The 27188-nt window shown below is 42.8% G+C and overlaps 1 protein-coding gene across 1 annotated transcript in view; it reads left to right on the top strand.

Annotated features, from left to right (window-relative positions):
* LOC129107956 (polypeptide N-acetylgalactosaminyltransferase 18-like) overlaps positions 1–27188 on the top strand; it is a 204446-nt gene that overhangs the window by 23746 nt on the left and 153512 nt on the right. Inside the window, 2 exon segments of the mRNA XM_054619569.1 lie at positions 21034–21094; positions 21096–21169. Coding sequence (XP_054475544.1) covers positions 21034–21094; positions 21096–21169 — 135 coding nt within the window.

The raw sequence follows: 27188 nt of genomic DNA, 5'->3' as shown, positions 1-27188 counted from the left end.
GGGGTAGACCCAGAACACGCTGGAGGGATTATATCTCTCGTCTGGCCTGGGAACGCCTCAGGGTTCCCCAGGAGGAGCTGGAAAGTGTTGCTTGGGAGAAGGACGTCTGGAGGACCCTCCTTAGCTTGCTGCCCCCGCGACCCGGCCCCAGATAAGCGGCCGGAAATGGATGGATGGATGGATAACTGAATTATTTAATATAAAAAAGTCCACATTATATCTGGTGTATCTCATGCTGAACACATTCTGTGATAACATGCAATCTATTTACTATGTCTCTTGTGTGCACTTTACGCTACGCTGTTGTAAGTCTGCAAATTTCCCCGCTGCGGGACTAATAAAGGATTATCTTATCTTATCTTTTAGTAGTTTCTTTGTTTATTTGTTCCTCGGTGTTTGACAACCTAAAGCAGGTTTTCACCAGTTTTTTCATCGGTATATTTACCGAGGGAATTCTCGCACGTTATCACAATAGCTGCGTATGTTCCCCCCTCTGCTAACAGAGAAGCGGCCTGTGACGTCATACACTCGGCGATAAGCAGGCTGCTGACACAACACCCCAATGCCCTCCTCCTCCTCTCTGGTGACTTTAACCATGCCCCTCCGTCCTCCACTCTGCCCACCTTCACCCAGTACATCACCTGCCCCACCAGAGACAACAGAACCCTGGACCTGCTGTATGCCAACACCAAGGAGGCATACACTTCATCTCCCCTCCCTCCCCTGGGAAGATCTGACCACAACCTGGTGCACCTCCGGCCTGTGTACAAACCTCTTGTGCACAGGCAGCCAGCTGTGACCCGCACAGTCAAACGATGGTCCGATGAAGCCGAGAAGGCTCTTAAGGACTGCTTTGACTCGACTGTGTGGGAAGTGTTCAGTGATGCCCATGGGGAGGACATCGAGGGTCTCACAGATACCATAACGGACTACATAAACTTTTGTGTGGAGAACACCGTACCCACCAGGACTGTACGGTGTTTTTCCAACAGCAAACCCTGGATCAATCCTGAGATAAAGACCCTCCTCAAGGAGAAGAAGAGGGTCTTTAGATCAGGAAACAAGGAGGAGCTGAGGACTGTGCAGAGGGAGCTGAGGAGGAAGATAAGGGAAGGGAAAAATGTCTACAGGACGAAGATGGAGGATCAGCTGCAGCAGAACAACATCAGCGGAGTCTGGAAGAGCCTCAAGGCCATGTCTGGCCACAAGGGGCCCAACCAACAGCCTGTGGGGGACCAACAGTGGGTGAATGATCTGAACTTATTCTTCAACAGATTTGATCAGCCACCCGCCCCTCCCCCCACCCAGACCTCCCTGCAGCCCCCATCGTCTGCACCCCCTGTGGATTACCCCCCTCTTCTTCCTCCTCCTCCACCCCCTTTTCCACAACACTCGGTTCCCCTCCACACTCCTCAAACACTGCACTCCACCAACACCCCACCCCCACTCCAACAACCTACAGCACACAGCCCCCTTCCCCCAACTTGTCCCTCTCAATTAACCAGGTGAGAAAAGAACTGAAGAGAATAAAGATGAGAAAAGCCACGGGTCCTCAGATCCTGCGCAGACCAGCTGTGCAGGATAGTGGAGCACATCTTTAACTTGAGCTTGAAGCTGGGGAGGGTACCACAGCTATGGAAGACGTCCTGCGTGGTACCAGTCCCAAAGACCCCGGGGCCAAGGACTTCAGCAGCTTCAGGCCGGTGGCATTAACATCCCACCTGATGAAGACCCTGGAGCGGCTGGTCCTTGTGCACCTCCGCCCCTGGTGATCTCATCTTCGGACCCTCTTCAGTTCGCCTACCAATCTGGCATCGGGGTGGATGACGCTGTCATCTACCTGCTACAAAGATGCCTTTCTCACCTGGAAAAGGCTGGAAGCACTGTGAGAGTCATGTTCTTCGACTTCTCCAGTGCCTTCAACACCATCCAGCCTTTGCTTCTGAGGGACAAGCTGGAGCAGACCGGGGTGGACCACCACCTCACTGCGTGGATACTGGACTACCTCACCAACCGTCCACAGTATGTGAGGTTAAGGGAGTGTGAGTCAGATTGGGTGTCCTGCAGCACGGGGGCCCCACAAGGAACCGTTCTGGCTCCATTCCTCTTCTCCATCTACACATCGGACTTCAAATATAACTCTGCTACCTGTCACCTGCAAAAGTTCTCTGACGACTCTGCAATCGTCGGCCTCATCTCCGCCGGCGATGAGAGGGAATACAGAGAACTGAACCAGGACTTCATAGGATGGTGCCGGCGGAACCGCCTCCAGATCAACTCTGGTAAAACCAAAGAGCTGGTGGTGGACTTCCGCCGGGTAAACACTGTCCTCCGGAACCAGTGAACATCCAGGGACAGGACATTGAGATTGTGCAATCTTATAAGTACCTGGGTGTTCACTTGAACAATAAACTGGACTGGACTAATCACACTAACGCACTTTACAAAAAGGGTCAGAGCAGACTGTATCTGCTGAGGAGACTAAGGTCCTTTGGAGTGCAGGGAGCACTCCTGAGGACCTTTTTCAACTCTGTGGTGGCATCAGCCATTTTTTATGCAGTGGTCTGCTGGAGCAGCAGCATCTCAGCAGCCGACAAGAAGAGACTGAACAAGCTTGTCAGGAAGGCCAGCAGTGTGCTGGGGTGTCCACTGGATACGGTGGAGGTGGTGGGAGACAGGAGGATGATGGCCAAGCTGTCATCCCTGATGAACAACACCTCTCACCCCATGCAGGACACTCTGGCAGCTCTGTGCAGCTCCTTCAGCCACCGGCTGCTTCACCCCCGGTGTGTGAAGGAGAGGTACCGCAGGTCCTTCCTTCCTGCTGCTGTCAGGCTGCACAACCAGCTCTGCTCCCAGCAGACCACATGACACATGACAATAAAAACACTGTGCAATAATAGTTAAAATAGTTTTTTTCTCTGTCTATAAATATTATATTTCAGTTATTGTGTTTTTCTACTGTTTTTTATTGCTTATTTATAATACTTTTTTTTTTAATCTTGTCTTTCCTTACTATGTCTCTTGTGTGCACTTTACTCTATGCTGCTGTAAGCCTGCAAATTTCCCCGCTGCAGGACTAATAAAGGATTATCTTATCTTATCTTATCTTATCTTATCATATCATGTATGCTCCCCGTGATGCCTGTGTGTACTTTTTTCACGTGTCTTGTTATTTCCTTTTTGTGTGTAAATGAGTGTGCAGACATATGTGTGTGTATCTCCCGAGAGTCATGACGGTTAATGTTTGTAGCCAAACTGCAACACACACACATTGTACGGAGGGAGAGAGAGGAAGGCAGAAGGAATGACAGTCATTGTACATACCATAACACTATGACAACAGCAAGATGGGGAGAAAAGGATGGCTGACAGTATTAAAAGCTTGTTAGTTTGGGAAAGGAAACGACAATATAATCTGCCTCTCTAATCTGCAGTTTTGTGCTGGAGAGCCAACGGAAAGACAAGAGTAAACAACAAGGTCGGGTCAATCAAAGCCAATGAGTACACATTTAGATAAATCAGCTTGCATAAGGAAATTGCAGATTGGAATTGCAGTGCCGTGTATCTTCTCTTCTTTGGAGAACTCAGCAGTTAAATAACTGCTTTCAGACATGCACCTTATAAGTAGGAAATGCAGTTTTACCCGTCGCTCTCATGTATCAAGCCCGCTTATCACTTTTTCTGTAAAAAAACCCATTCCTGTAACACTTCCAATGCGGCTTAAGCATGACCTGAGAGGCTAAGACAAACTGTGATGGATATGACGTAACACTTTGTCGTGCATTATCATTTCTAATGCAAAAAAAAAAGAAGCTATAAATAACAAATAAAAATTAGCCACTTTTGTAATGAGGATTAGTTAGCTAATATCAAATCAGTCTACAAATGGTGGTGCAGAACAGAAGAGTAATACAATCAGAATATCAGTATCCCAGTCTAAATTGCCAATTTCTTGCATTATTGATAAAATAAATCTGGTTTGTGTGAGGCATTGGGCCCCCCTAAGACATAAACGTCTGGCATCATATGGTCGCATCAATTGGTAACACAGCAAAATTCTGTATGGTGGATAAAGGAACAGGGAGAGATGGAGTGAGTTTCCCAGGAATATAATAACGATGTATCTGGCATCACAAGCCTTAATTATCTCCAAAACATATGAATAATGAAGATTTTTTTTATATATATGTTGGCAAATTGGAACTATTTAAAGTATGCCGAATTAGTTATGAGAAGTTATGTTTGCAGTGTATCCATGAATGTACAGATATCTGGATTACTTTTTCACTGAAGAAAACAGAAGATACTTAGGCAGGTTATGGAAGGTTCTTCTTTCTTTGATTTTTAAGCCGCTGTTTGGACTTTTATTGACAACATGCATAAAACCATATCCTCAGCCAGACCCACTGAATTGAAAAAATGTGTACAATGTAGATGTGTTCATATTTGAGAAAGAGGAATAAGATGGATTTTACACAAATTTTGGAAATTGTGCACTGAAGTTAATTCTATTTGATAAATGAAATGAAATGAATGTGAAAACCTGCGCACTGCTATTGTTTACCAAGAGACAGTTCCATGAAGAATTTTCCACTAAAACCACAAATTATCATTGTAACGTCTCTGTTTCTGTACAGAACATGTTTATTGGGGAGCTTCAAAAATGTATTGTTTTGTTATTTTTTGGACTGAGCCAGGTTAGTTATTTCCCTCTGCCTCTAGTCTTGATGCTTTCTTAAGCCAGACTGAACATGTCCTGACTCCAACTCTATACTTGTACTACAAACATATGTCAGATGTTTGATTGTTTCATTCACAAATCCTCTGAAATTCTTCAGCCATACAGCCGTGAGAGAACAGATAACATGCCTTTTTCCAACTCAATGCTGTTCTCCAGCAGTACCACCGCTCCCTCTCAAGCACCAGAATAACCAGTAACAGAAATAATTCAGCATTTCAGCAACAGTTCATTACAGTTTGTAACAGTTCTGTGTTTGTTTGAATGAAGCCATTGTGGAACATTTCTATATTGGAGACCGCAGTTTGGATGCCAAAAAGCCACGACTTTAAAGTTCCAGTGTGTAAGATTTGGCGTCATCTAGAGGTGAGGTTGCAGATATCAAAGAGTTGAAACTTCTCCAGTGTGCCAAGCATCTAGGAGAACTAGAGAAAATTGTTGAAAGAGTAGCATAGCTCATTTGGAGAATAGTATAGAGCCAGTGTATGAAGTGTGAAGTAAGTGGTAAAGCAAGAGAAAGAGAGAGCGGGGGCGATTGCGTGTGAAGGAAAAAGCCGGCATTGGGGCAGAAGGGAGTTTGTTTAGCAGTGATTTTAAGTGAAGTTGCAGAATTGTTTGGGCAGAAATAAATGCAGCACCTCCTCAAGACCAACAGAGATTTCCTGTGTCTTGTTTTCTGGCCCTGGACACCAAAGCAACAGTACCCATGTGTTTTCAGACCATGGTCGGAAAGCCAAAGCTGGTTGATCATCCATTCTAGGTTACTGTAGAAACATGGCGGCCGGCTCTGTGAGGAGGAGGAACCACTTCGTAAGTAAAAAGAAATGGCTCATTCTAAGGTGACATAAACACAAGTTTCTTATTTTGAGTTATACTAAAGAAAATGTATTAAATTTATATTATTTTCCATTTCTGCCAAAAGATTCCCCTAAATATTCCACATGCTTCCTTTAACAGACAGATAATGCCACGCATCTCAGTTTTAGTTTCCTGTGTGTATACATTGTTTTTGACTGCTCGCTTGATTAAATTAATGAACAAGGCAAATGTCACACACATTCAGGCAGATAGGTATGTTCAAGCATGAAATTTTGCAAAAGATATGGAGCATATAATAAAATGGCTGTACCCCAAATATGTTTTACTGCTTCATTAAATGAAATTACCACACATTGCATAATTGTGTTTGCATTTGTGTTGCAAGCAATGTCAATTAACCCACCAAGGAGCGTAATACTCAAACATTTTTTGAGCCTCTGTTCAGGACTAAAATTCAGGACACTATGAAATGACAAACAAAAAATTAACTAGGACAGGTTATATGAAACCACTATGAAATGACAACAATTGGTTCTGAACATTTAATATTAGTGATAGTGAAATTATTAAACAATAAAGCCTTTAACAGACAGATAATGCCAGCAGAGTTACGATAAAACATCTTCAGTTCATCGCATCTCAGTTTTAGTTTCCTGTGTGTATCTGTGTCCTCTGCCTCGCTTTGTCTCCGGTTACATTGTAAGTACAGATTTGACTGCTCGCTGCTTGATTAAATTAATGTGTTAACTTCTGCACAAGGCTGCATACCCTCATCTCTTACTCTCTGTCACACACATGTCAGTAGCTTATGTTTGTCATTGTACCCTAAGAAGCAGCAGCTCAAAACTTGCAAAAAATAGTTTAATTTACTTAGAGGAAGTGCAGATGGGTTCTCTTTTTGCACTAGCTGGGAGCAGCACACCATTTTGCAAACAACTTTTGTGCGAGCATGCTTGTGGCAATGCAATCAAACAGACTGCAAGAAACTGAAAAAGTACTTTATTCAGCACTTGCTCTGATATGATAGAAGCGGCTGTGCTATTTGAAGGGGCTCGGAGTCGGTACAAAGGGAAAATTAATTGACTGTGTTTTCCCTTTTGCGTCTTTAAATATTGGAACACAAAAAGCTTTCAGAGGGAGATAATCTTGGAGGGTTTGCAGAGCAAATTAGATTCACGCCACGAAAACAAATTCTTTCAAATCTTCGGGTGTGAGTGGGTATGTGTTTGTGTTACAAGTACAAAGCCTGCGAAGCAGCAGCAGCAGCAGCAGTGTTTCAATGTGGGGCTGTTTTGCAAATCGGGCTCATGTCCCATTTAAGGTCTTGATCATTTTAAGCCTTTTATGTGCATCCTTTTATCCCTAACGTAAATCAATGGGGCTGAATATACGGAAGATTCCTATTTCCGCTGTGTGATTTAATGCAGAGGATAAAAACATACACCAGGTTATGTCATTAAACACTGGGTATCCATGCTTTTATTTTGTCAAAACAAGAGCTGGATGCAAATAGGTTTTGTTTCATACATTTTCTGCCACAACATTTAAATTCCCTGGATTTGATGTGCTCCAATGTGGCGTACTGCATGTAGAGTATTTTGTAGTGAGCCTTAGGAAACTAGCTGAATTTAGGTCAGCGTCATTGCAAAAAGGGGGAAAAAGGTTTCTAAAAAGCTGACTCACAGCAGAGCAGGAAGTTTTGCGCCCTAATCAAGCTGCAGCACAGAATCATTGAAACAACACACAAGCATTTCTCTTCCACACCAACAGTACAATAAAGTATAGTCTTTGGCACTTAGACAGTTTAGATATTTGTAATTTCAATCAGGAGAGACTTAGATAAAATTTAACAATAATTTATTACACATAAGAATTGAATAATGTAAAGTCTTTGGCGATTGGACTCCATAGCGAAACCGTCTAACAGAGGGGCAGTGACGCTGAGGTCAGACAGGCACAATCCCCCCTGGAGTTCAAACACTGGTGGTGGTTGTGATGTAGTGAGTCGTTGCCTCCGATGATGGATGAGGAGCATGACTGTGATGCTGACTGGAGGTGACTGGGGTGGAGAAGGGTTGCATCTGATCGTGCTGAAATGATGACTGACAGCAGCAGAGAGGAGAACATTTTAAAAGTTTGACAGCAACGATGTGATTGGCTTAAGGAAACCGTGGCAGAATCTGGTTGGTTAACTTTAAGTGAAACCCACAATCAGCTGATAGAGTAGTCACGGGGAGAGAGTGGCTGAGATTATGAATGACAAGGAGTGTAAAATGAAAATGAATGGTGAGGAGTCGTTGCCGATTAGACCTCATCGAGACATAGAATATTACAGGGTAGTGATGCTGAGATTAGGAATGGAAGTGAATGGGGTCGCATCGGGTCGCATCAGTTCATACTGAAGTGACAACTTAAAGCAGCAGATAGGAGAAAGGTTTTAAAATTTGATAGAAACGATTTGAGAGGCTAAAGGAGATCGTGGCAGAATCTGGTTGGTTAACTTCGGAGTTAACACCCATAGTCAGCTGATTGAATAGAAGCAGGAGAGAGAGAGATAAAGAGAGGGAATGATGAGTAATGTGTAAAAAGAGTCTCCCTGACTGAACTTTAGCTAACCCTCATTTCAATTGGAGACATTATTTAGAAGACGTGTGTCAAACTCAATCACAGAGAGGGCCAAATGTAAAAACTTGGACTACATTGAGGGCCAAACAGGGTAAACTTTTATAAAACAAGATAGATAGGATATTGGGTAAAATGCAAAAATAAAACATATTTAGGTAAGCTACATTCTTCTTTTATGTACAGTGGGTACGGAAAGTATTCAGACCCCTTTAAATTTTTCACTCTTTGTTTCATTGCAGCCATTTGCTAAAATCGAAAAAGTTCATTTTTTTTCGCATTAATGTACACTCAGCAACCCATCTTGACAGAAAAAAACAGAAATGTAGAATTTTTTGCAAATTTATTAAAAAAGAAAAACTGAAATATCACATGGTCATAAGTATTCAGACCCTTTGCTGTGACACTCATATTTAACTCTCATGCTGTCCATTTCTTCTGATCCTCCTTGAGATGGTTCTACTCCTTCATTGGAGTCCAGCTGTGTTTAATTAAACTGATTGGACTTGATTAGGAAAGGCACACACCTGTCTATATAAGACCTTACAGCGCATGTCAGAACAAATGAGAATCATGAGGTCGAAGGAACTGCCCAAGGAGCTCAGAGACAGAATTGTGGCAAGGCACAGATCTGGCCAAGGTTACAAAAGAATTTCTGCAGCACTCAAGGTTCCTAAGAGCACAGTGGCCTCCATAATCCTTAAATGGATTTAACTTTTTCGATTTTAGCAAATGGCTGCAATGAAACAAAGAGTGAAAAATTTAAAGGGGTCTGAATACTTTCCGTACCCACTGTATACATGTGCCAGAGCCAAATGTTTGGCATATTTTCTTGGCTGCCAGTTCATTAATGTTCGGGGTAAGGTTCTGTGCTGTGGAAACCCTCAAGATGGAGTGAAGATGTGCATCAGTGAGATGACTCTTGTGTTGGTTTTTGTTCATCTTCCAAACATGCAGAGCATTTCAGCATCGTCAGTCCCGTCAGTTTGGTCCAGGTCAGTTTTAATTCACTCACACATTTATACTTTCTCAAATATGTCTTTTCCCATGGTTGTGCTATGCATTGATTTAATTGCCCAAAAGTTCCTCTGTAACGCATAAACTGGAGTCCACTCCAAAGACGAAGATTGACAGCTGTACAGTATCAGTCACATCAGCGCTCTTATCCACAGTAAGAGAATATGTAATGTAAGTCTTTTCCCTTTTCCATCAACTGTACTTGTAAATCGGTGGAAAGCTCAGATACACAATCAGCAACAGTATTTCTGCTAAAGCTTACATTTAAAAATGCTGACGCATGACGTCGCACACTTTAGTCAAGCACTGCTTAACTCTCCCTCGTTAAGAGGCCGGGCTGATTTAGCTATTTCTTCGGCCACAACAAAACTAACTTTCACTTCAATCAAAACTTAGCTGAGCCTCCGAGCTCTAATACATCCAGTTTGTTTCATAGAGAGCATTTGATATGCAGGGGGTGGTCAGATTTGACATCAAACCAAACAAGCACCAAATTTGTACATGACCTGTAAATCAAAACAAAAATATCGTGCAGAAAAGTGTTTCTGTTGTGTTTTGTTTTGGGAATGGTGCAGGTAGATGTTCACTAGTGATGCTGTTCAGATTGTTCCTATGTTATCATTCTCTAACACCTCCACATCATGTCAGTAACTTTTCTTTTTTCACTCTTCTAACCCCTCTGGCTTTTTTCGTGTAGAGAGTTGATACTTTATTTCCTTCCTATTTATGAAGCTTATTTTCAATGCTGCATTTGTACCTTTCATTGTTTTTGTGAGAATTCTTTTTTTTACAACATTGTACACCCCACTCTCTCTTGTTGAACCATCACATGTGCATTATGCGTGTGTTCTGTGAATAATCACATCTGAGCAGACATTGACAGGCAGCCAACTTCCTATCACCATCAAGGGTATCAAAGCAACAAGTGTCAGTGTTTACCATCACAACCCAGTCCTGGATGCTGCCAGAGTGACCCGAGGTCCTCTGTTTGTGTGGACTACCAGCTGGTCTGTCAGTTCAAGTTCCGATTCTTTATTTGTCACTTACGCTATAATACCAGTGGAGCAGTCGATGCCAATGAAATTGCTCACAGGCTACCTCCAAGGGTATTTAATCACCAGTTATAAAATTATTTTAATTAGCATGTTGATAACGCGTCTGCAAGGCTATGGATTATGTAAAGCACATGACCAAATTGACCGTTAAAGCCTCTCAGCCCTCGCATCTGAATTCTTTCTGTAAAATAAGTAAATGGGAACCCATTATAATCATCATGCAGTTGGTTTTGGACAGTTTTATTTGTGATGTAATAGATTTTGTTAATTGCTCTCTAAGGGTTAGGGTTAGGGTTGCTATATAAATAAATAAAAAATTCAGTATAACTTCAAAACGTATAAAAATATTATTACACAAGTAAAAATAAGAATCTAGAATTTAAGAAATAAAATGTAAAAAAATAATTAATTAAATAGAATAAAATAATATAAAAAAAGAATGGAGCCAGATGTTGCGGTACCGAGGTGATCAAGATTTTGACTAACAGCCCAAGCACTTAATGAAGGTGGAGGTCAGTGGTACTGGGCAGTAGGCATTCAGGCAGAGGGCTTTGGTCTTTTGGGGACAGGGACAATGGTGGTCTTTCTGACACATGTGGACACTACAGACTGGAGCATTGAGTGGTTAAAAATATGTGTAAAGACATCTGCCAGTTGATCTGCGCACACCTTTAGAGCCTGGCTAGTGATGTCATCAGGTCCAGGTGCCTTGTGTGGATTAATCCTTTTGAAGGATCTGATCACATCTGTCCTGGTTGATATTAGTGGGCAGGGGTCCTGGTCCTTTTGTACCTCCTCAGCCAGGAAGTTGTTCTCAAAGTGGGCATAGACAGTGTTCAGTTCATCTGGGAGAGTTGCAGACCTTATCTCAGCACTGCTGGATTTCTTTTTGTAGTGGCTTGTACTTCTTAGTCCAGACCACATGGTCCTGGACTTGGAGCCGTGGTAGTTGGACTCCACTTTGTCCCACACACTGCTAATTGCCCTCCAGAGAGCATACCAAGATTTCGTTTGCTCATCAATTCGTCCAAGTTGTGTCCGTCCATGCTTTTAGTTTGGCAGGCCTCTGCTTAGGGAATGTCTGCACAGTTATCCTTGGTAAAAAAAAAACCACCTGTGTTTGTGTCTATGTTGTTGTCATGAAACCAATGCCCCTCTATAGTGCTAAAGAAGTAACGCAGGATATCTGTTTGGATAGTAAAGGTTCCGATAGTTATATTATATATACAAAAACTATAGTTTGTTATATTTATGAAATTATAGAACAAGAATAAAGACAATTCTTGACATTTTATTGCTATTTTACCTGTTATAACAATAACAAACTCTTATGAGGGGAGAAAAAAATACACTGGCATGTGTATGCTTACATTGAGGTCAATTAAACACAGAAAAATGCAGGTCTATTTGGGTCCTCCCCATGTTTCTGCACGGTGGTGTATTGGGTAGCACTGTCGCCTCACAGCAAGAGGGGCCCGGGTTCAATTCCCGGACCAGACGGCCTTCTGTGTGGAGTTTGCATGTTCTCCCCGTGTCAGCGTGGGTTCTCTCCAGGTTCTCCGGCTTCCTCCCACAGTCCAAAGACATGCACTTTAGGTTATTCGATGACTCTAATTTGCCCGTAGGTGTGAATGTGAGCGTGAGTGGTTGTTTGTCTCTATATGTCAGCCCTGTGATAGGCTGGCAACCTGTCCAGGGTGTACCCTGCCTTCGCCCATTGACAGCTGAGATCGGCTCCAGCATCCTCGCAACCCTTAACTGGATAAGCGGTTACGGAAGATGAATGAAATAAATATAACATATAGCTCAGTTTGCTGCAGCAGTTGAGAAATCGCTCTTTTTCGCTCATCTCCAGCTTGATACTTTTCAGCAAATGCTATGTGCTTGTTCTGGAAGTGTCTTTCAACATTACATTTTTAGTTGTTTGCTAATTTCTCTCCACATATCAAGGATACAGGTAAGCCAGCATCGTTGGCAGTGAGAGCAAATTAATACGTCCACTCAGAATTAATCTAAAATAAAAAAAGAACCGTTATTTATTTCCATGTTATCTTTTGTCAAAGCCTCAGGGAGCCGCAACAGAGGGGCTGAAGAGCCACCTGCGGGTTGCCGACCCCTGGGTTAGACCAACACTTACACCGAAGACAGACTTGTCTAAATGTTGTGCAGCAAACTTTAAACGAGCTTCAACGTGCTTTTTCTTCAGCAACGGAGTCTTGCGTGGTGAGCGTGCATACAGGCCACGGCGGTTTGAGTGCATTACTTATTGTTTTCTTTGAAACAATTGTATCTGCTAATTCCAGGTCTTTCTGAAGCTCTCCACAAGTGGTCCTTGGCTCTTCTGGTAATTCTTTTCAGTCCTCTGTCAGAAATCTTGCGAGGAGCACCTGGTCATGGCCGGTTTATGGTGAAATTATGTTCTTTCCACTTCCAGATTATGGCCCCAACAGTGCTCACTGGAACATTCAGAAGTTTAGAAATCCTTCTGTAACCAATGCCATCAGTATGTTTTGCAACAATAAGGTTGCGAAGGTCTTGAGAGAGCTCTTTGCTTTTACCTATCATGAGATGTTACTTGTGACACCTTGGTAATGAGACACCTTTTTATAGGCCATCAGTTGGGACTGAACCAGCTGATATTAATTTGCACTGACAAGGGGCAGGATTGCTTTCTAATTACTGATAGATTTCAGCTGGTGTCTTGGCTTTCCATGCCTTTTTGCACCTCCCTTTCTTCATGTGTTCAATACCTTTTCCCTGTGTCATTCCATTTTATTACACATAACTTAATTTCTGAACTTATTTGTTTGGTTTTCTTTGTATGTATGGATTACTTGGGTTGTTACCGACATCTGGTGAAAATATCATGTCAATTGCCCCTTTAGAAATATATTTACTGAAATAACTTATTTTACCCGCTGTAATCCCTGCTGCAGACACATCCTCGGCTTCTCTTTTCTTTATTCCTTGAGACGTTTACTCTGGCTCGAATAAATAAGGCACATAATAAATCTATAATAAATAGAGCACAGCCCCTTGCTACCCAGATAAATCCAAGCTCAAACAGCCTGTCGTTCTTTCTTGGATTCAACTCCCTCACAGTCACATCAAATGATGGCACAAGATGCAGGAAGAACAACAGATTTTGCAGCGGCAAATTCAGCTTTTTGGTTAAATATAGCATGCACCTCAGGATTTAGTGCTTAAAGTTAGCACACTGATTTGACATCCACATAAAAGGTTAGAATTCATTTGACTTAAAAAAATAAGAAGTAGGAAAAAGGTTGTCTGGTCAGTTAGTCTTGCATTATGGTCCAGAGCACCATAACAGCCAAAACCCTGGAATCCAAGAACTCATTATGAAGTCAGTCTGTTGCTTACCAAACCCCAAAAATACCCATACAGATAAATGGAGACCCCATCATCACCAGACTCACATCCTTTATTGAAGTTTGGTACGGAAGCACAGAACTGTAAATTGACTTCAACCCCCTCATATACTGCTCACCACTTCTTCCAGCTCATACCTCAGATACTGTCTAATAAAACTAAACGCTTTTTTCCCTCAGCCATCTGGACTCTTGACTCTTCCCCCCTCGACTTCCTGTAAGTCGCTTTGGATAAAAGCGTCTGCTAAATGACTGTAATGTAATGTAATGTAATGCTTAACACTGACATGTATAGACCCTTTTACAGCCAACGTCATCAAATAGTTGCGTGCGCAGGCCGGCAACAGAAGTGGTGTTGTTTCCCAGTCGTTCTGACTCACACACGAGGTAGCAACTGGCTAGCAAGAGTTTAAAAGTGGATAAAAAACAGTTTCCAGCATTCAAAATGTCTGGTTGTTGCGTATATGGTTGTCAGAATCGATATTCCACCGGCGGACTAAAGTTTTATAGGATTCCGACAGGATCACAACCATTTAAGAGCAACCGGCGGCGTCTGTGGCTGCAGGCGATTAAACGTGTTGACTGGAATGAGGACATAATAAAAAATGCTCGGGTCTGTAGCGCCCACTTTATATCAGGTAAGGTTATCTATCTACTCTTTGATTTTACAGAAAAGCTTGGTTTACATTAGTGATTGTATTTACAATGTAGAATAATAATCAAATGCAGCTAAAGTTTGATAAGCTGGCGTTAGATTTGCTGTTTGCATGTCCCTTGCTGTAAACTCGTGGTCATTGTAAGTGAGGGAAACTACAATGCCCTACTAGTGTAAATAAAGTTTTGAAACTAGATTAAAAGGTGTTTTATTTGCAGGTGAGGCGTCATTGGACTCTAGTAGCCCCGATTTTGTGCCTTCTGTGTTTGTGTACACAAAACAAAGCCAGAACCCCGATGCAAAGATGGACAGGTACGATTTGAGTTGCGCTCCTCTTAGTCGTTTTTTAGTTTATTTTCCTCTTGCATAAGCTTTGGTGCATACAGCTGCTGTTTGGAGATATGGATCAGTCTAACTATAATTTTTATACTGTAGGTACCATAGGAAAAGGAGGAGAGAGAGACCTAACAGACCTAACACTGCAGCAAATCCTCCGGTTCCATCTGAAACTCCAGAACAAGAATCTATGTCATGGTATTTGACGTTCTGTACATGACCACAGACAACGTATTCATAAGCATCCAGTGACTTATAGGCTCGTAATTTCTCTCTGGTGTACACGCTCGGTTTCTCTATTAAGTACGTATATATATCTGGCCACTGTATATTCGGCCACTTGTTGACGTCTTCAACCCACTCAGTAATAGTACACGGATCTGGAAGTCGGACACCATTTGTCAAAGTCAACTTGTTAAAGTAAAATTCGCGATCTTTTGTTGATAATTCCCTTGCATAGCTTGACAAGCTGTTGATCTCTGCCATACTTCTGTTGCCAGACTGCGCGCGCATGCGTTCTACGTCATCATTGTATACAAACAGTAAAAGGGTCTATTACCATGGTTGTCTGCTGTAGTCTCTAAATACATTTGAGCTGCAGAGAGTAACATACTGTAGTGAAAATATATTCCACAGGCCTTGGTCGTGTGGCAAATAAACCATCATATGACCATCTTGTGATCCCCTAACATTCCCTCTAGCCCCACCATCAGGCCAAAATGTCATTAAAATATATAAATGGAATAGATATGCTCTCAAATAGTTAAACTTTTTCCATATTTACATTTGTATCCCTATAGCCCCATCCTTTGAAAAAATGTGTGCTTTACAAAAAACATAGCTTATAAATTTCAGTTGGTCTGGGTCAAGTTTATTTGAAGAGCACAATAGAAATGTAGGAATAGTTTAACATTTTGGGACATTTTTTTGAAAATGGGATGACAAGTTAGACACCAGTCATATTCAATTCAGTTTATTTTGTATAGCCCAGAATCACAAATTACAAATTTGCCTCAGAGGGCTTTACAATATGTGCACATGCGACATCCTCTGTCCTTCCCTCACATCGGCACAGGAAAAACTCCCCGAAAAACCCCTTTAACAAGGAGAAAAAAGGAAGAAACCTATGGGAGAACGACAGAGGAGGGATCCTTCTCCCAGGATGGACAGAATGCAATAGATGTCATGTGTACAGAATGAACAGCATAACAGAGATACAACACATTCAATGTATATGACATAAATGATTCATATAATAAGACTACTTATAATAACAGCAGCAATTATTACAGTAGAATTACAATTAAGAAAATAGGGATAGTAATGTGATTAATAATCGAAGTAGCAGTGGGTGTCAGTCGGCTCACAGCAGGAGGCATGACTACGGTCCAGGTACCACAACGATTCATGGAAACCTGCAGAGCGAGAAAGCAAAAGGGCTTCAGGGTGGAAGTAAAGCTAAAATGCTTAATGGTACAAGTAATAGTAATAGTAATGTGACTAGTAATAATAATGGTGGTAGCAGTCGGTGTCAGCAGGGCCGTAGCAGGATGCACGACCACGGTCCAGGTACAGCCACGATTTATAGAAGCCTGCGAAGCGAGAAAGCACAAAGACTCCAGGGTACAAGCAAGTCAATAAGCGTAATAGTACAGGCAATAATAATAGTAATGTGACTAATAATGATAGTGGTAGTAGTAGTGGGTGTCAGCAGGGCCTCAGTAGGTGGCACGATGACAGTCCAAATATAACCCCGATTCCTGGGAACCTGCGAGGCGAGAAAGCACAAGAACTCCGGGGAAGAAGCAAAATCAGTAATGTGCATAGATAGGAGATTAATACATAAAGATGGAGGGAGAGAAGAGGAGAGAGGAGCTCAGCGTATCCTAGGTAGTCCCCGGCTGTCTAGGCATATAGCAGCATATCTAGGGGCTGGACCAAGGCGAACCTGAACCAGCCCTAACTATAAGCGCTATCAAAAAGGAAGGTCTTAAGCCTGCTCTTGAAAGTGGTGAGTGTGTCTGCCCCTCGGACTGAAACTGGAACCTGGTTCCACAGAAGAGGAGCCTGATAACTGAAAGCTCTGGCTCCCATCCTTCTTTTATATACTCTAGGAACCACAAGTAACCCTGCATTGATTGATCGCAGCTTTCTAGTTGGGTAATATGGAACTATAAGTTCCTTAAGATAAGATGGTGCCTGGCCAGTTAGAGCTTTGTAGGTAAGTAAAAGAATTTTAAATTCTATTCTTGATTTAACAGGGAGCCAGTGCAGAGAAGCTAATACTGGAGTAATATGATCTCTTTTCTTAGTTTTTGTTAGAACACGTGCTGCAGCATTCTGGATCAACTGTAGAGATTTAAGACTTAGAACACGTGCTGCAGCGGCCTGTGCCTTGAGGAATATGAGTATTAATATAACTTGGAGGAGTTGATTCACTAAGGCTAACGTACTTTTCATGACACAGCCAGGTTTCAGTAAGACAAAATAAATCAATATGATTATCTGATATTAAATCATTTACAAGTACACCCTTAGATGACAGGGATCTAATATTTAAGAGTCCACATTTAATTGTCCTGTTTTGATGCACTGTTGCATTGGTTGCCTTAACTTTTATTAAGTTATTTTGTATAACTCCTCTTCTGTTGACTTTAAATAATTGTGTGGCCGTGGGGCAGACACAGTCTCTATAGGGTTTTGGGTGGGTAACTGGGTGGGTAACTGCATATGTATTTAAATTTAGAATGGAGATGGAGTCAGGATTTAGGCCAAGCCTTGTATAAAGACTGGAAGCAGGGCGACAGCTCGTCTCTGTCCAAAGTTAAAGATATGCCTTTTAAAACCTCTACAGCTCACTAATTAAAATAACTGGTTTGTTTAATTCACTTTTAAGAGTAGGCTTAAGACCTTCCTTTTTGATAGCGCTTATAGTTAGGGCTGGTTCAGGTTCGCCTTGGTCCAGCCCCTAGATATGCTGCTATATGCCTAGACAGCCGGGGGACTACCTAGCATACACTGAGCTCCTCTCTCCTCTTCTCTCCCTCCATCTTTATGTATTAATCTCCTATTTATGCACATTACTGAGTTTGCTTCTTCCCCAGAGTCCTTGTGCTTTCTCGCCTCGCAGGTTCCCATAAATCGGGGTTATATCTGGACTGTGATTGTGCCTCCTGCTGTGGCCCTGCTGACACCCACTGCTACTATTATTATTAGTCACATTACTATTATTATTCCCTGTACTATTACGCTTATTGGCTTTGCTTCTACCCTGGAGTCTTTGTGCTTTCTTGCCTCGCAGGTTTCCATAAATCGTGGCTGTACCTGGACTGTGGTCGTGCCTCCTGCTGTGGCCCTGCTGACACCCACTGCTGCTACCATTATTATTATTAGTCACATCCATCCATCCATCCATCTTCCTCCGCTTATCCGGGGCCGGGTCGCGGGGGCAGTAAGTCAAGGAGGGTCCTCCAGACGTCCTTCTCCCCAGCAACACATTCCAGCTCCTCCTGGGGAACCCCGAGGCGTTCCCAGGCCAGACGAGATATGTAATCCCTCCAGCGTGTTCTGGGTCTACCCCGGGGCCTCTTACCAGTTGGACGTGCCTGGAAAACCTCTAAAGGGAGGTGTCCAGAACCACCTCAGCTGGCCCCTTTCGACGCGAAGGAGCAGCAGTTCTACGCCGAGCTCCCTCCGGATGTCTGAGCACCTCACCTTATCTCTAAGGCTGAGCCCAGCCACCCTACGAAAGAAGCTCATTTTTGCCGCTTGTATTCGCAATCTCATTCTTTCCGTCACTACCCAAAGCTCATGACCCTAGGTGAGGGTTGGAACGTAGATGGACTGGTAAATTGAGAGCTTTGCCTTACGGCTCAGCTCCTTCTTCACCACAACGATATGGTACAATGCCCGCATCACTGCTGATGTTGCATCTCCCGTTCCATTTTACCCTCACTCGTGAATAAGATCCCGAGTTACTTGAACTCCCTCGCTTGGGGCAGTGACTCACTCCCAACCCAGAGGGTGCAATCCACCATTTTCCGGAAGAGAACCATGGCCTCAGACTTGGAGGTGCTGACTCTCATCCCGACCGCTTCGCACTTGGCTGCGAACCGCCCCAGTGCGTGCTGAAGGTCACGTTCTGAAGAAGCCAATAGAACCACATCATCTGCAAAAAGCAGGGATGCTATTCTGAGGTCCCCAAACCGGAAACTCTCCTCTCCCCAGCTGCGCCTTGAAATCCTGTCCATGAAAATCACAAACAGGATTGGTGACAAGGGGCAGCCCTGGGGGAGGCCAACACGCACTAGGAACAAGCTTTGGTCATACAAGGACCGAATGGCTCGTAGTAACGAACCAGGTACCCCATATTCCTGCAGTACCCCCCACAGGACTCCCCGAGGGACAAGGTCAAAGGCCTTCTCCAAGTCCACAAAACACATGTAGGCTGGATGAGCAAACTCCCATGCACCCTCCAACAGGCCTGCAAGGGTAAAGAGCTGGTCCACTGTTCCACGGCCAGGACGGAATCCACATTGCTCCTCCTGAATCCGAGGTTCGACAATCAGCCGGAGCCTCCTTTCCAGCACCCTGGAGTAAACTTTCCCGGGGAGGCTGAGCAGTGTGATACCCCTATAATTGAAGCACACTCTCCGGTCCCCCTTTTTGAAAATGGGAACCACCACCCAGGTCTACCACTCCACAGGCACCGTACCCGACTTCCACGCAACAGTGAAGAGATGTGTCAGCCAAGACAGCCCAACAATGTCCAGAGCCTTTAGCATCTCCGGTCGAATCTCATCCACTCATGGCGCCTTGCCGCTGAAGAGCTCAACGACCTCTGCCAGGCATATGGACGAGTCTTCCCCTGAGTCTTCGGACTCTGCCTCTTCCACAGAGGACGTGTTGGTCGGGTTCAGGAGTTCCTCAAAGTGTTCTTTCCACCGCTCGACAATATCCCCAGTCCGGGTCTGCAGTTCTCCCCCCTGCTGAGCACAGCCTGAGAAAAGCCCTGCTTTCCCTTTCTGAGTCATCTCACAGTTTGCAAGAACTTCCTTGAGGCCAGTCTAGGTCCTTCTCCATGGCCTCCCCAAACTCCTCCCACACCCGGGTTTTTGCTTCAGCAACTGCTGTAGCTGCAGCCCTTCTGGGCAGCCCTACAGCTACAGCATAATAAACTGAATTTAATTTAATTTAATTTAATTCGTAAACAAAGAGACATATAAAACAAAAAAGCAGCTGCCTAGGGGAAACAAAATGTTCACATGTTGAAATAAGCAAATGCCTTATTGAAATATAGTGTGATGAAGGTTCACAAAGCATTGTACTTTGCATTGAAGAGAGTGTTCACCTGACCTTTAAATAAGGAAACACACACACACACACACACACACACACACACACACACACACACACACACACAGTACATGTACATCATTCTGTATTGTCTGCTAATGTGCTTAGTTATTTTCTTATTGGTTAGTATAATTAAATTGTTGCTAATAGTCCACAGTATAGCACACTCACATGCACTAAGCACTCCCTGTTGCACCTACACATACACTACTGTATCACGCCCACGCCCCCACACACACACACACACGGTTTAGTTGCTCTGTGATGCATCTGTCCTTTTCCCTCTCCAGTATTTGGCTACACTGAGAAACCTTTCAAAGTACGCTGCGGTCTCATTTCTTCTGTCCTCCAGTGTTAAAAAGCTAAAAGCATTAACTAAAAGCATCAGGGAATATAAATATCTTTTTTTTTAACCAACATTCCTCTTTCTGTCAGATATCAGCTATAAAAAGTTGGCCAAATGATTGATGACATTTTTGGTGCGTCACAATGCATTTGTGGCCTAAAAAAGTGTATATAAAATCATTTGTGGTGCTTTTAGGGTGCTTATTATGAGGCTCTGGTTCCCTCCAAGTCAGGGGACTTGGAGGGAACCAACTATTCAGCTCAGGAAGGAGAGGGGGCACTTAACATTCCTTTAGCATGCTGTTTAATAGGCAGAGAAAAAGAAAGTGATCTTTGACAGACGTGAGCCACAATCTTAAAAGCAACTGAAATTAAAGGCATTTTTGCTAAGAAATCTGTTTCCCATTTTGAAGTGTGAACTTGTTTGGTCAAAATTGTAATTACTAGAAAAAAGATATTGAAGTTTTACTAATTTCCCTGCAGACATAGCACACTCTACATTTGTTTTGTCCAGTGTCATGGATCTTTGAAGTCAAAATTTATATTCCAAATTATTGAACACAAAAATTATTTTATATATATATATATATATATATATATATATATATATATATATATTATATATATTTATATATATATATTTATATATATATTTGTATATATATATTTATATATATATATATATATATATATATATAGATCTTCCTCAGCTCAGTGTCATCTTCATCTTTGTCAATGAGGCCTTGTCGGTGTTGCTCCGTCCATACAGCTATCCAGAGGACTCCATTACACCTGCTTAAAGAGATCATACTGGTAGATGAACACAGCAGCAGCCGTAAGAATCATAAAACATCCTTGTAATTGTGCTCTTTTGATATGGTCATGCTCTACTTTTTGATGCAACCCAGTTTAGAGTTTTGGACAGCACAGCCACCTTTCTTAATTCAAAGCTTAGCCTCACACACTGAGTTTATACTCATTTAAGCATCCAGCCATCAACAGGGAGCAAACAATTTGTGATGGGAATAAAAGGGTGTAAACCATTTGGATACCTCTCTGCCTTCAAAAAAATATTGTTGCTCAATCCCCTCTTGGCCATAGGTTTTCAGGAATTTTCAGGAACAAAGTGTACTGTATTTCCAGGCATATAATAAAACAAATATAAGCATACTCTTTATAGGTATCTTTCAAGAACATCCAAAGAAGACATGTGACCTCAAATACAGTACTGCTGTCGAAGAAGCATAATCAGCCCCTTGGTTTTGGAATTGAATTATTCTAAGCACAAACCATGTGTCTCACGTGCCACATGTGCTGTCTTTCGACTGAGGGGAGAATGAGAACCTCTCTGACCACATTCAGCAGAGAGGAAATCTTAAACTTCCGACAATCCACCACTTTCTCGCTGTTTTTCATTGATCCAGACACACTTTTCATGTACTGCAAACCTTTTTATTCACCCCGGGAGTTTTCCTCATTAATTCTGGTTGGTGTTTACATCCCACCTCAGGCCTGTGTTAGTGAGGCTCTACAACACCTGGCTGAGCAGATCACTAACATGGAGCACAAACATACAGACTCACTGCTCATAGTCTTGGGGACTTCAACAGAGCAACCCTCAGCAAAGAACTCCCGAAATACAAACAACATATCAAGTGTTCCACCACGGACAAAAACACACTCAACCACTGCTACACTGTACTAAAGGACGCCTATCGCTCTGTCCTCCATGCAGCCTTGGGACTCTCTGATCATTGTCTGGTTCATCTTCTCCCGACCTACAGGCAGAAACTAAAATGCGCAAAGCTAGAGTTACAGTCCTGCTTTGACTGCACTGATTGGAGTGTCTTTGAGGCTGCTGCTACAAACCTTGATGAACTCAGGGACACTGTGATATCTTACATCAGTTTCTGTGAGGACATGTGTGTGCCAACCAAGACCTTCTGCACATATAACAACAATAAACCCTGGTTTACTGCTAAACTCAGGCAGCTTCGTCAGGCCAAGGATGAGGCCTACAGTAGTGGGGACAGGATCATGTACAACCAGACCAGAAACACACTGACAAAGGAGATCAGAGTAGCAAAGAAGTGCTACAAAAGCACTGGAAAACAGGTTTTCAGCCCCTGCAGGAACTCACCAACTACAGGAGACCATCCCCCCCACACTGTGGAGAACCATCGACCTTCACACCGCTCTGAGATCAATCAACCACCTACACCCCCTGCCACCTCATCACCTTAACCGACCCCCCACCAGCACTGAGGATCTGTGAAGAGGATGCGAGTCTGCTCTTTCACAGACAGAAGATCAGGAAGGCACCCAGCCCAGACGGTGTGTCACCCTACTTGCTGCAACACCTCGACAGGGACATTTGTGGACTTTAGCTCGTCATTCAACACCATCATCCAGGTAATACTCAAACACAAACTCTCCCAGCTCACTGTAAATGGTAAATGGATTGTACTTGTATAGCGCCAGTGCCGTATGCTGAAAAACAGCCCCACACCATGATGTTCCCACCTCCAAACTTCACTGTTGGTATGGTGTTTTTGGGGTGATGTGCAGTGCCATTTGACCTCCAAAAATGGTGTGTATTATGGCATCCAAAGAGTTAAATTTTATTCTCATCCGACCAGACTATATTCTCCCAGTATTTCACAGGCTTGTCTAAATGTTGTGCAGCAAACTTTAAACGAGCTTCAACATGCTTTTTCTTCAGCAATGGAGACTTGCGTGGTGAGCGTGCATACAGGCCACGGCGGTTGAGTGCATTACTTAGTTCTTTGAAACAATTGTACCTGCTAATTCCAGGTCTTTCTGAAGCTCTCCACAAGTGGTCCTTGGCTCTTCTGATAATTCTTTTCACTCCTGTCAGAAATCTTGCGAGGAGCACCTGGTCATGGCCGGTTTATGGTGAAATTATGTTCTTTCCACTTCCGGATTATGGCCACAACAGTGCTCACTGGAACATTCAGAAGTTTAGAAATCCTTCTGTAACTAATGCCATCAGTATGTTTTGCAACAATAAGGTTGTGAAGGTCTTGAGAGAGCTCTTTGCTTTTACCCATCATGAGATGGTGTGTCTTGTGTGTCACCTTGGTAATGAGACACCTTTTTATAGGCCATCAGTTGGGACTGAACCAGCTGATATTAATTTGCACTGACAAGGGGCATGATTGCTTTCTAATTACTGATAGATTTCAGCTGTTGTCTTGGCTTTCCATGCCTTTTTACACCTCCCTTTCTTCATGTGTTCAATACTTTTTCCCTGTGTCATTCCATTTTATTACACATAACTTAATTTTTGAACTTATTTGTTTGGTTTTCTTTGTATGTATGGATTACTTGGATTGTTACCGACATCTGGTGAAAATTTCATGTCAATAACACCTTTAGAAATATATTTACTGAGAAAAATGGTGACGTGTTCAATACTTATTTTACCCGCTGTATATATATTTATACTTGAATATATAAGTTAAATGTTTATGCCTCCCTTATCCTACTTTGCTGTACTTATTTTCTGTTTTTTATTTGTCTACTTCTATGTATGTACGATGAGAGCGGCGGAAAATCTAAGTCAAATTCCTTTTCTACTTGGCAAATAAAGCTGATTCTGATTCTGAACTCTATGTTCTCTAGTATTACAGGGGTAAACTTTCAGTTAACAATATTGTAACCCCAGTTCTACAAGCACAGACGGAGCCCATTTCTGGATTCTACGGGTAATACTCTCCTCCAATCACAAGCAAGCATTTGGGTAAGGTGCAACACAATAAGCATACACTCCATCCAGTGAATAGTCCTGTGTCCTTCCAGAAAGCAAAGACCCTGAAAAGGAATCCAGACAAGAGATAGAACCATATGAAGGGACAAAGCGTTGACCACGTCGCCATGGTACATATGTCTTGAGGGCCCAGATGTAACTGTATAAACCTTGCCCTGAAAGATCTCTTCTTGGGAAAAAACAGATGTATTGGGCTGAGGGTAGCGCTACTGTGGTCACCACAAAGCTGCTCCTGGGGTTCACTAAAAGGGCAATTAATTCACAGACTCAAGTCAATACAAGCAGTAAAACTATCTTGAACAATAACTCCTTTCGAGAGGAGCGCGCCAGAGGATCACAATGACACCCTGGTGGCAGGAAGAAATAGCTAGTGCATACACTTAAACAGTGGCATCCCACTCTTGCCAGCTGGATGGTCTACAGCACCTGTACAGACCTGCCTGTCCCTCTCAGAAGCCAAGTCTGGAGAGGTTGGCACAGGTTGGACAGTACAGCTATTGCTATCGCCTCCTGAGACAGAGACACCCAGCATTGTCCAGGGCTGGGCTGTCATAAGAACCAAGAACACCAGTCGAGAACCTGTAGCTCAAGGTCAATATGTCAGTCCTCCAACGAGGCCACACACCCTCTCCTCAGGAAGGTCCCTTCCCACCATGTCAGAGAAGTATACCTTGATGTTTAAGGTCACTCTTCCCAGCAGGTGTTCCCTGCAACAGGTGTCGAGGGGACCCCAGGTATTGCAGGCCTTCCTCTACTGAGGGTCGAATGGTTACCAGCTTGTGCTACTTGGCATCCAAGTGAAGGCTGGCAAACCACCTCTTCAGGCATCGTATGCGTTAGAGCTCCAGTGGTACCACTGGATGGCCAGTTGCCACAAACCCAAGCACCTACATGACGATCGACAAAATCACCGTTACACCCCACCACATTTGCAAAACGCCTGCAGAAAATTCTTTTTTTTAAACTGCAGCTTTTATCATAGCTAAACCGGTCACTGAAATTCTTAATCTTTGATTTTCACCTTCAATTCGCCAGTATTATGGAAACAAGCCTTTGTCACACCTCTACTGAAAGCCGTACTATTATAGTAAGTATAGACCTATTTCAAATATCTTTACCTTAGCTAAGGTCATGGAGTCTCTAGTGTAAGATCAGCTGAAACTATTCCTAGACTGAATTAACGTCCTAAAACCTATGCAACCTGGATTCAGACCAAGACACAGCACTGCTACTTTTAAAGTAGATGACATAAATGTTGCTATCAATGATAAACCATTCTTTGTTGCAATGTTTATAGACTTTACCAGGGCATTTGACACAGTAGATCATCACAAAAATCTTAATTTCAAGCATCACATTGGAACTCTAACTAACAAACTGTACAAGTCCATTCTAGACAATTTACTCATGTACATATGCTCTAAATTTGTACCTGTAAAAAAAATAAGTCTGGAATAAGTCTATTTTGTTTTGACCCTTGGTCTTGAAATGCTCTGCAGGCTAGAACTCAATCTAGAGTCCCTCATTAAAAAATTAGTTTTAACCAAAAACTGTACTTGCTACAATGCATAGAAATGTCTTGATGTCTTTTTATCTGTATATGTTACATACCAGTCAGTAGCTAACGTTATTGTGGTCGAATGGTTCTGCTAGTCAGCTTCAGCCAACTTTCACCTAACACTGTGTAGAATATGACCAATGAATATTTTGATTGTGAATAGAGTTCAAGTGAGGAGGTAGGTTTGTCATTACAAGCTGTAGTGTTACAGCCACTATCCGCTTTGACTGTTACCTCGCTGTCATGAGGTCATGAGGTAACTGTCATGGAGGCCAATCTCTATAACCAACAGTGTAGCTGGTCTCGAGCTAGACAGCCGGGCTGTATTTTGACTCTTTAAACATGTCCCTGTCCCCACTCCTAAATGCCTCTATCTTTTGCAACTTTAGCTGCTGAGTTTAGCTGTGAACCAGAGTTTATCGTTGTTATAACTCATCCAAGTGCAGGCTATACACAGCTCTTTTCACAGCCTCTGTGTACTCATCCAGACAACATCACTGGAGACCTTCCACAGCTTGTAGCTTGTGTCCTGCGATTTGCATCCATGAATTTGGTTTTCACTTTCATGGAATGTTGTGCAGGTAATTTTATAATGGATTCTGTAACCTCTTATAACAATGTGACTGATTAGTGAAGTGAAATTACGAGTCAGTCATTACATTTTTGCTATTCCATTATCGTAGGTTGTGCCTTGTGGTCATTTAATATAATGAAAAAAAGCAACAACATCTGAAGGAACAGCTGCCTACAGGTTGTGTACCCCAAGTTAAAGAAGGGTGAATGCACTTCAAAGCCAGTTAAACAGACCCTTCATAGATGTTGCAAAGTCACCATAAAAAAATCTAACATTGCATTATTTAGCCTTTACAAAGCTTGTGGAAACAATAAAAGAAAAGAGAATATTAATATAAGATAAGATAATCCTTTATTAGTCCCGCAGCGGGGAAATTTGCAGGCTTAAATGAAATAAAAAAACAAGTATTATGAATGAGCAATAAAAAAACAGTAGAAAATCAACAATAACTGAAATATTATATTTACAGACAGAAAAAACTATTATAGTTATAATTGCACAGTGTATTGTATTGCACGTGTCATGTGGTCTGCTGGGAGCAGAGTTGGTTGTGCAACCTGACAGCAGCTGGAAGGAAGGACCTGCGGTACCTCTCCTTCACACACCGGGGGTGAAGCAGCCGGTGGCTGAAGGAGCTGCACAGAGCTGCCAGAGTGTCCCGCATGGGGTGGGAGGTGTTGTTCATCAGGGATGATAGCTTTGCCATCATCCATCCGTCTCCCACCCCCTCCACTGTATCCAGTGGACACCCCAGCACACTGCTGGCCTTCCTGACAAGTTTATTCAGTATCTTCTTGTCAGCTGTCGAGATGCTGCTGCTCCAGCAGACCACTGCATAAAAAATGGCTGATGTCACCACAGAGTTGAAAAAGGTCCTCAGGAGTGCTGAGTGCTCTGACCCTTTTTGTGTAGTGCATTTGTATGATTAGTCC

The sequence above is a fragment of the Anoplopoma fimbria genome, chromosome 19 (genome assembly GCF_027596085.1).
Source record: "Anoplopoma fimbria isolate UVic2021 breed Golden Eagle Sablefish chromosome 19, Afim_UVic_2022, whole genome shotgun sequence".
Classification (NCBI taxonomy): domain Eukaryota; kingdom Metazoa; phylum Chordata; class Actinopteri; order Perciformes; family Anoplopomatidae; genus Anoplopoma; species Anoplopoma fimbria.
The sequence above is the reverse complement of the archived record's forward strand: the minus strand, read 5'-3'. Positions and strand labels throughout refer to the sequence as shown.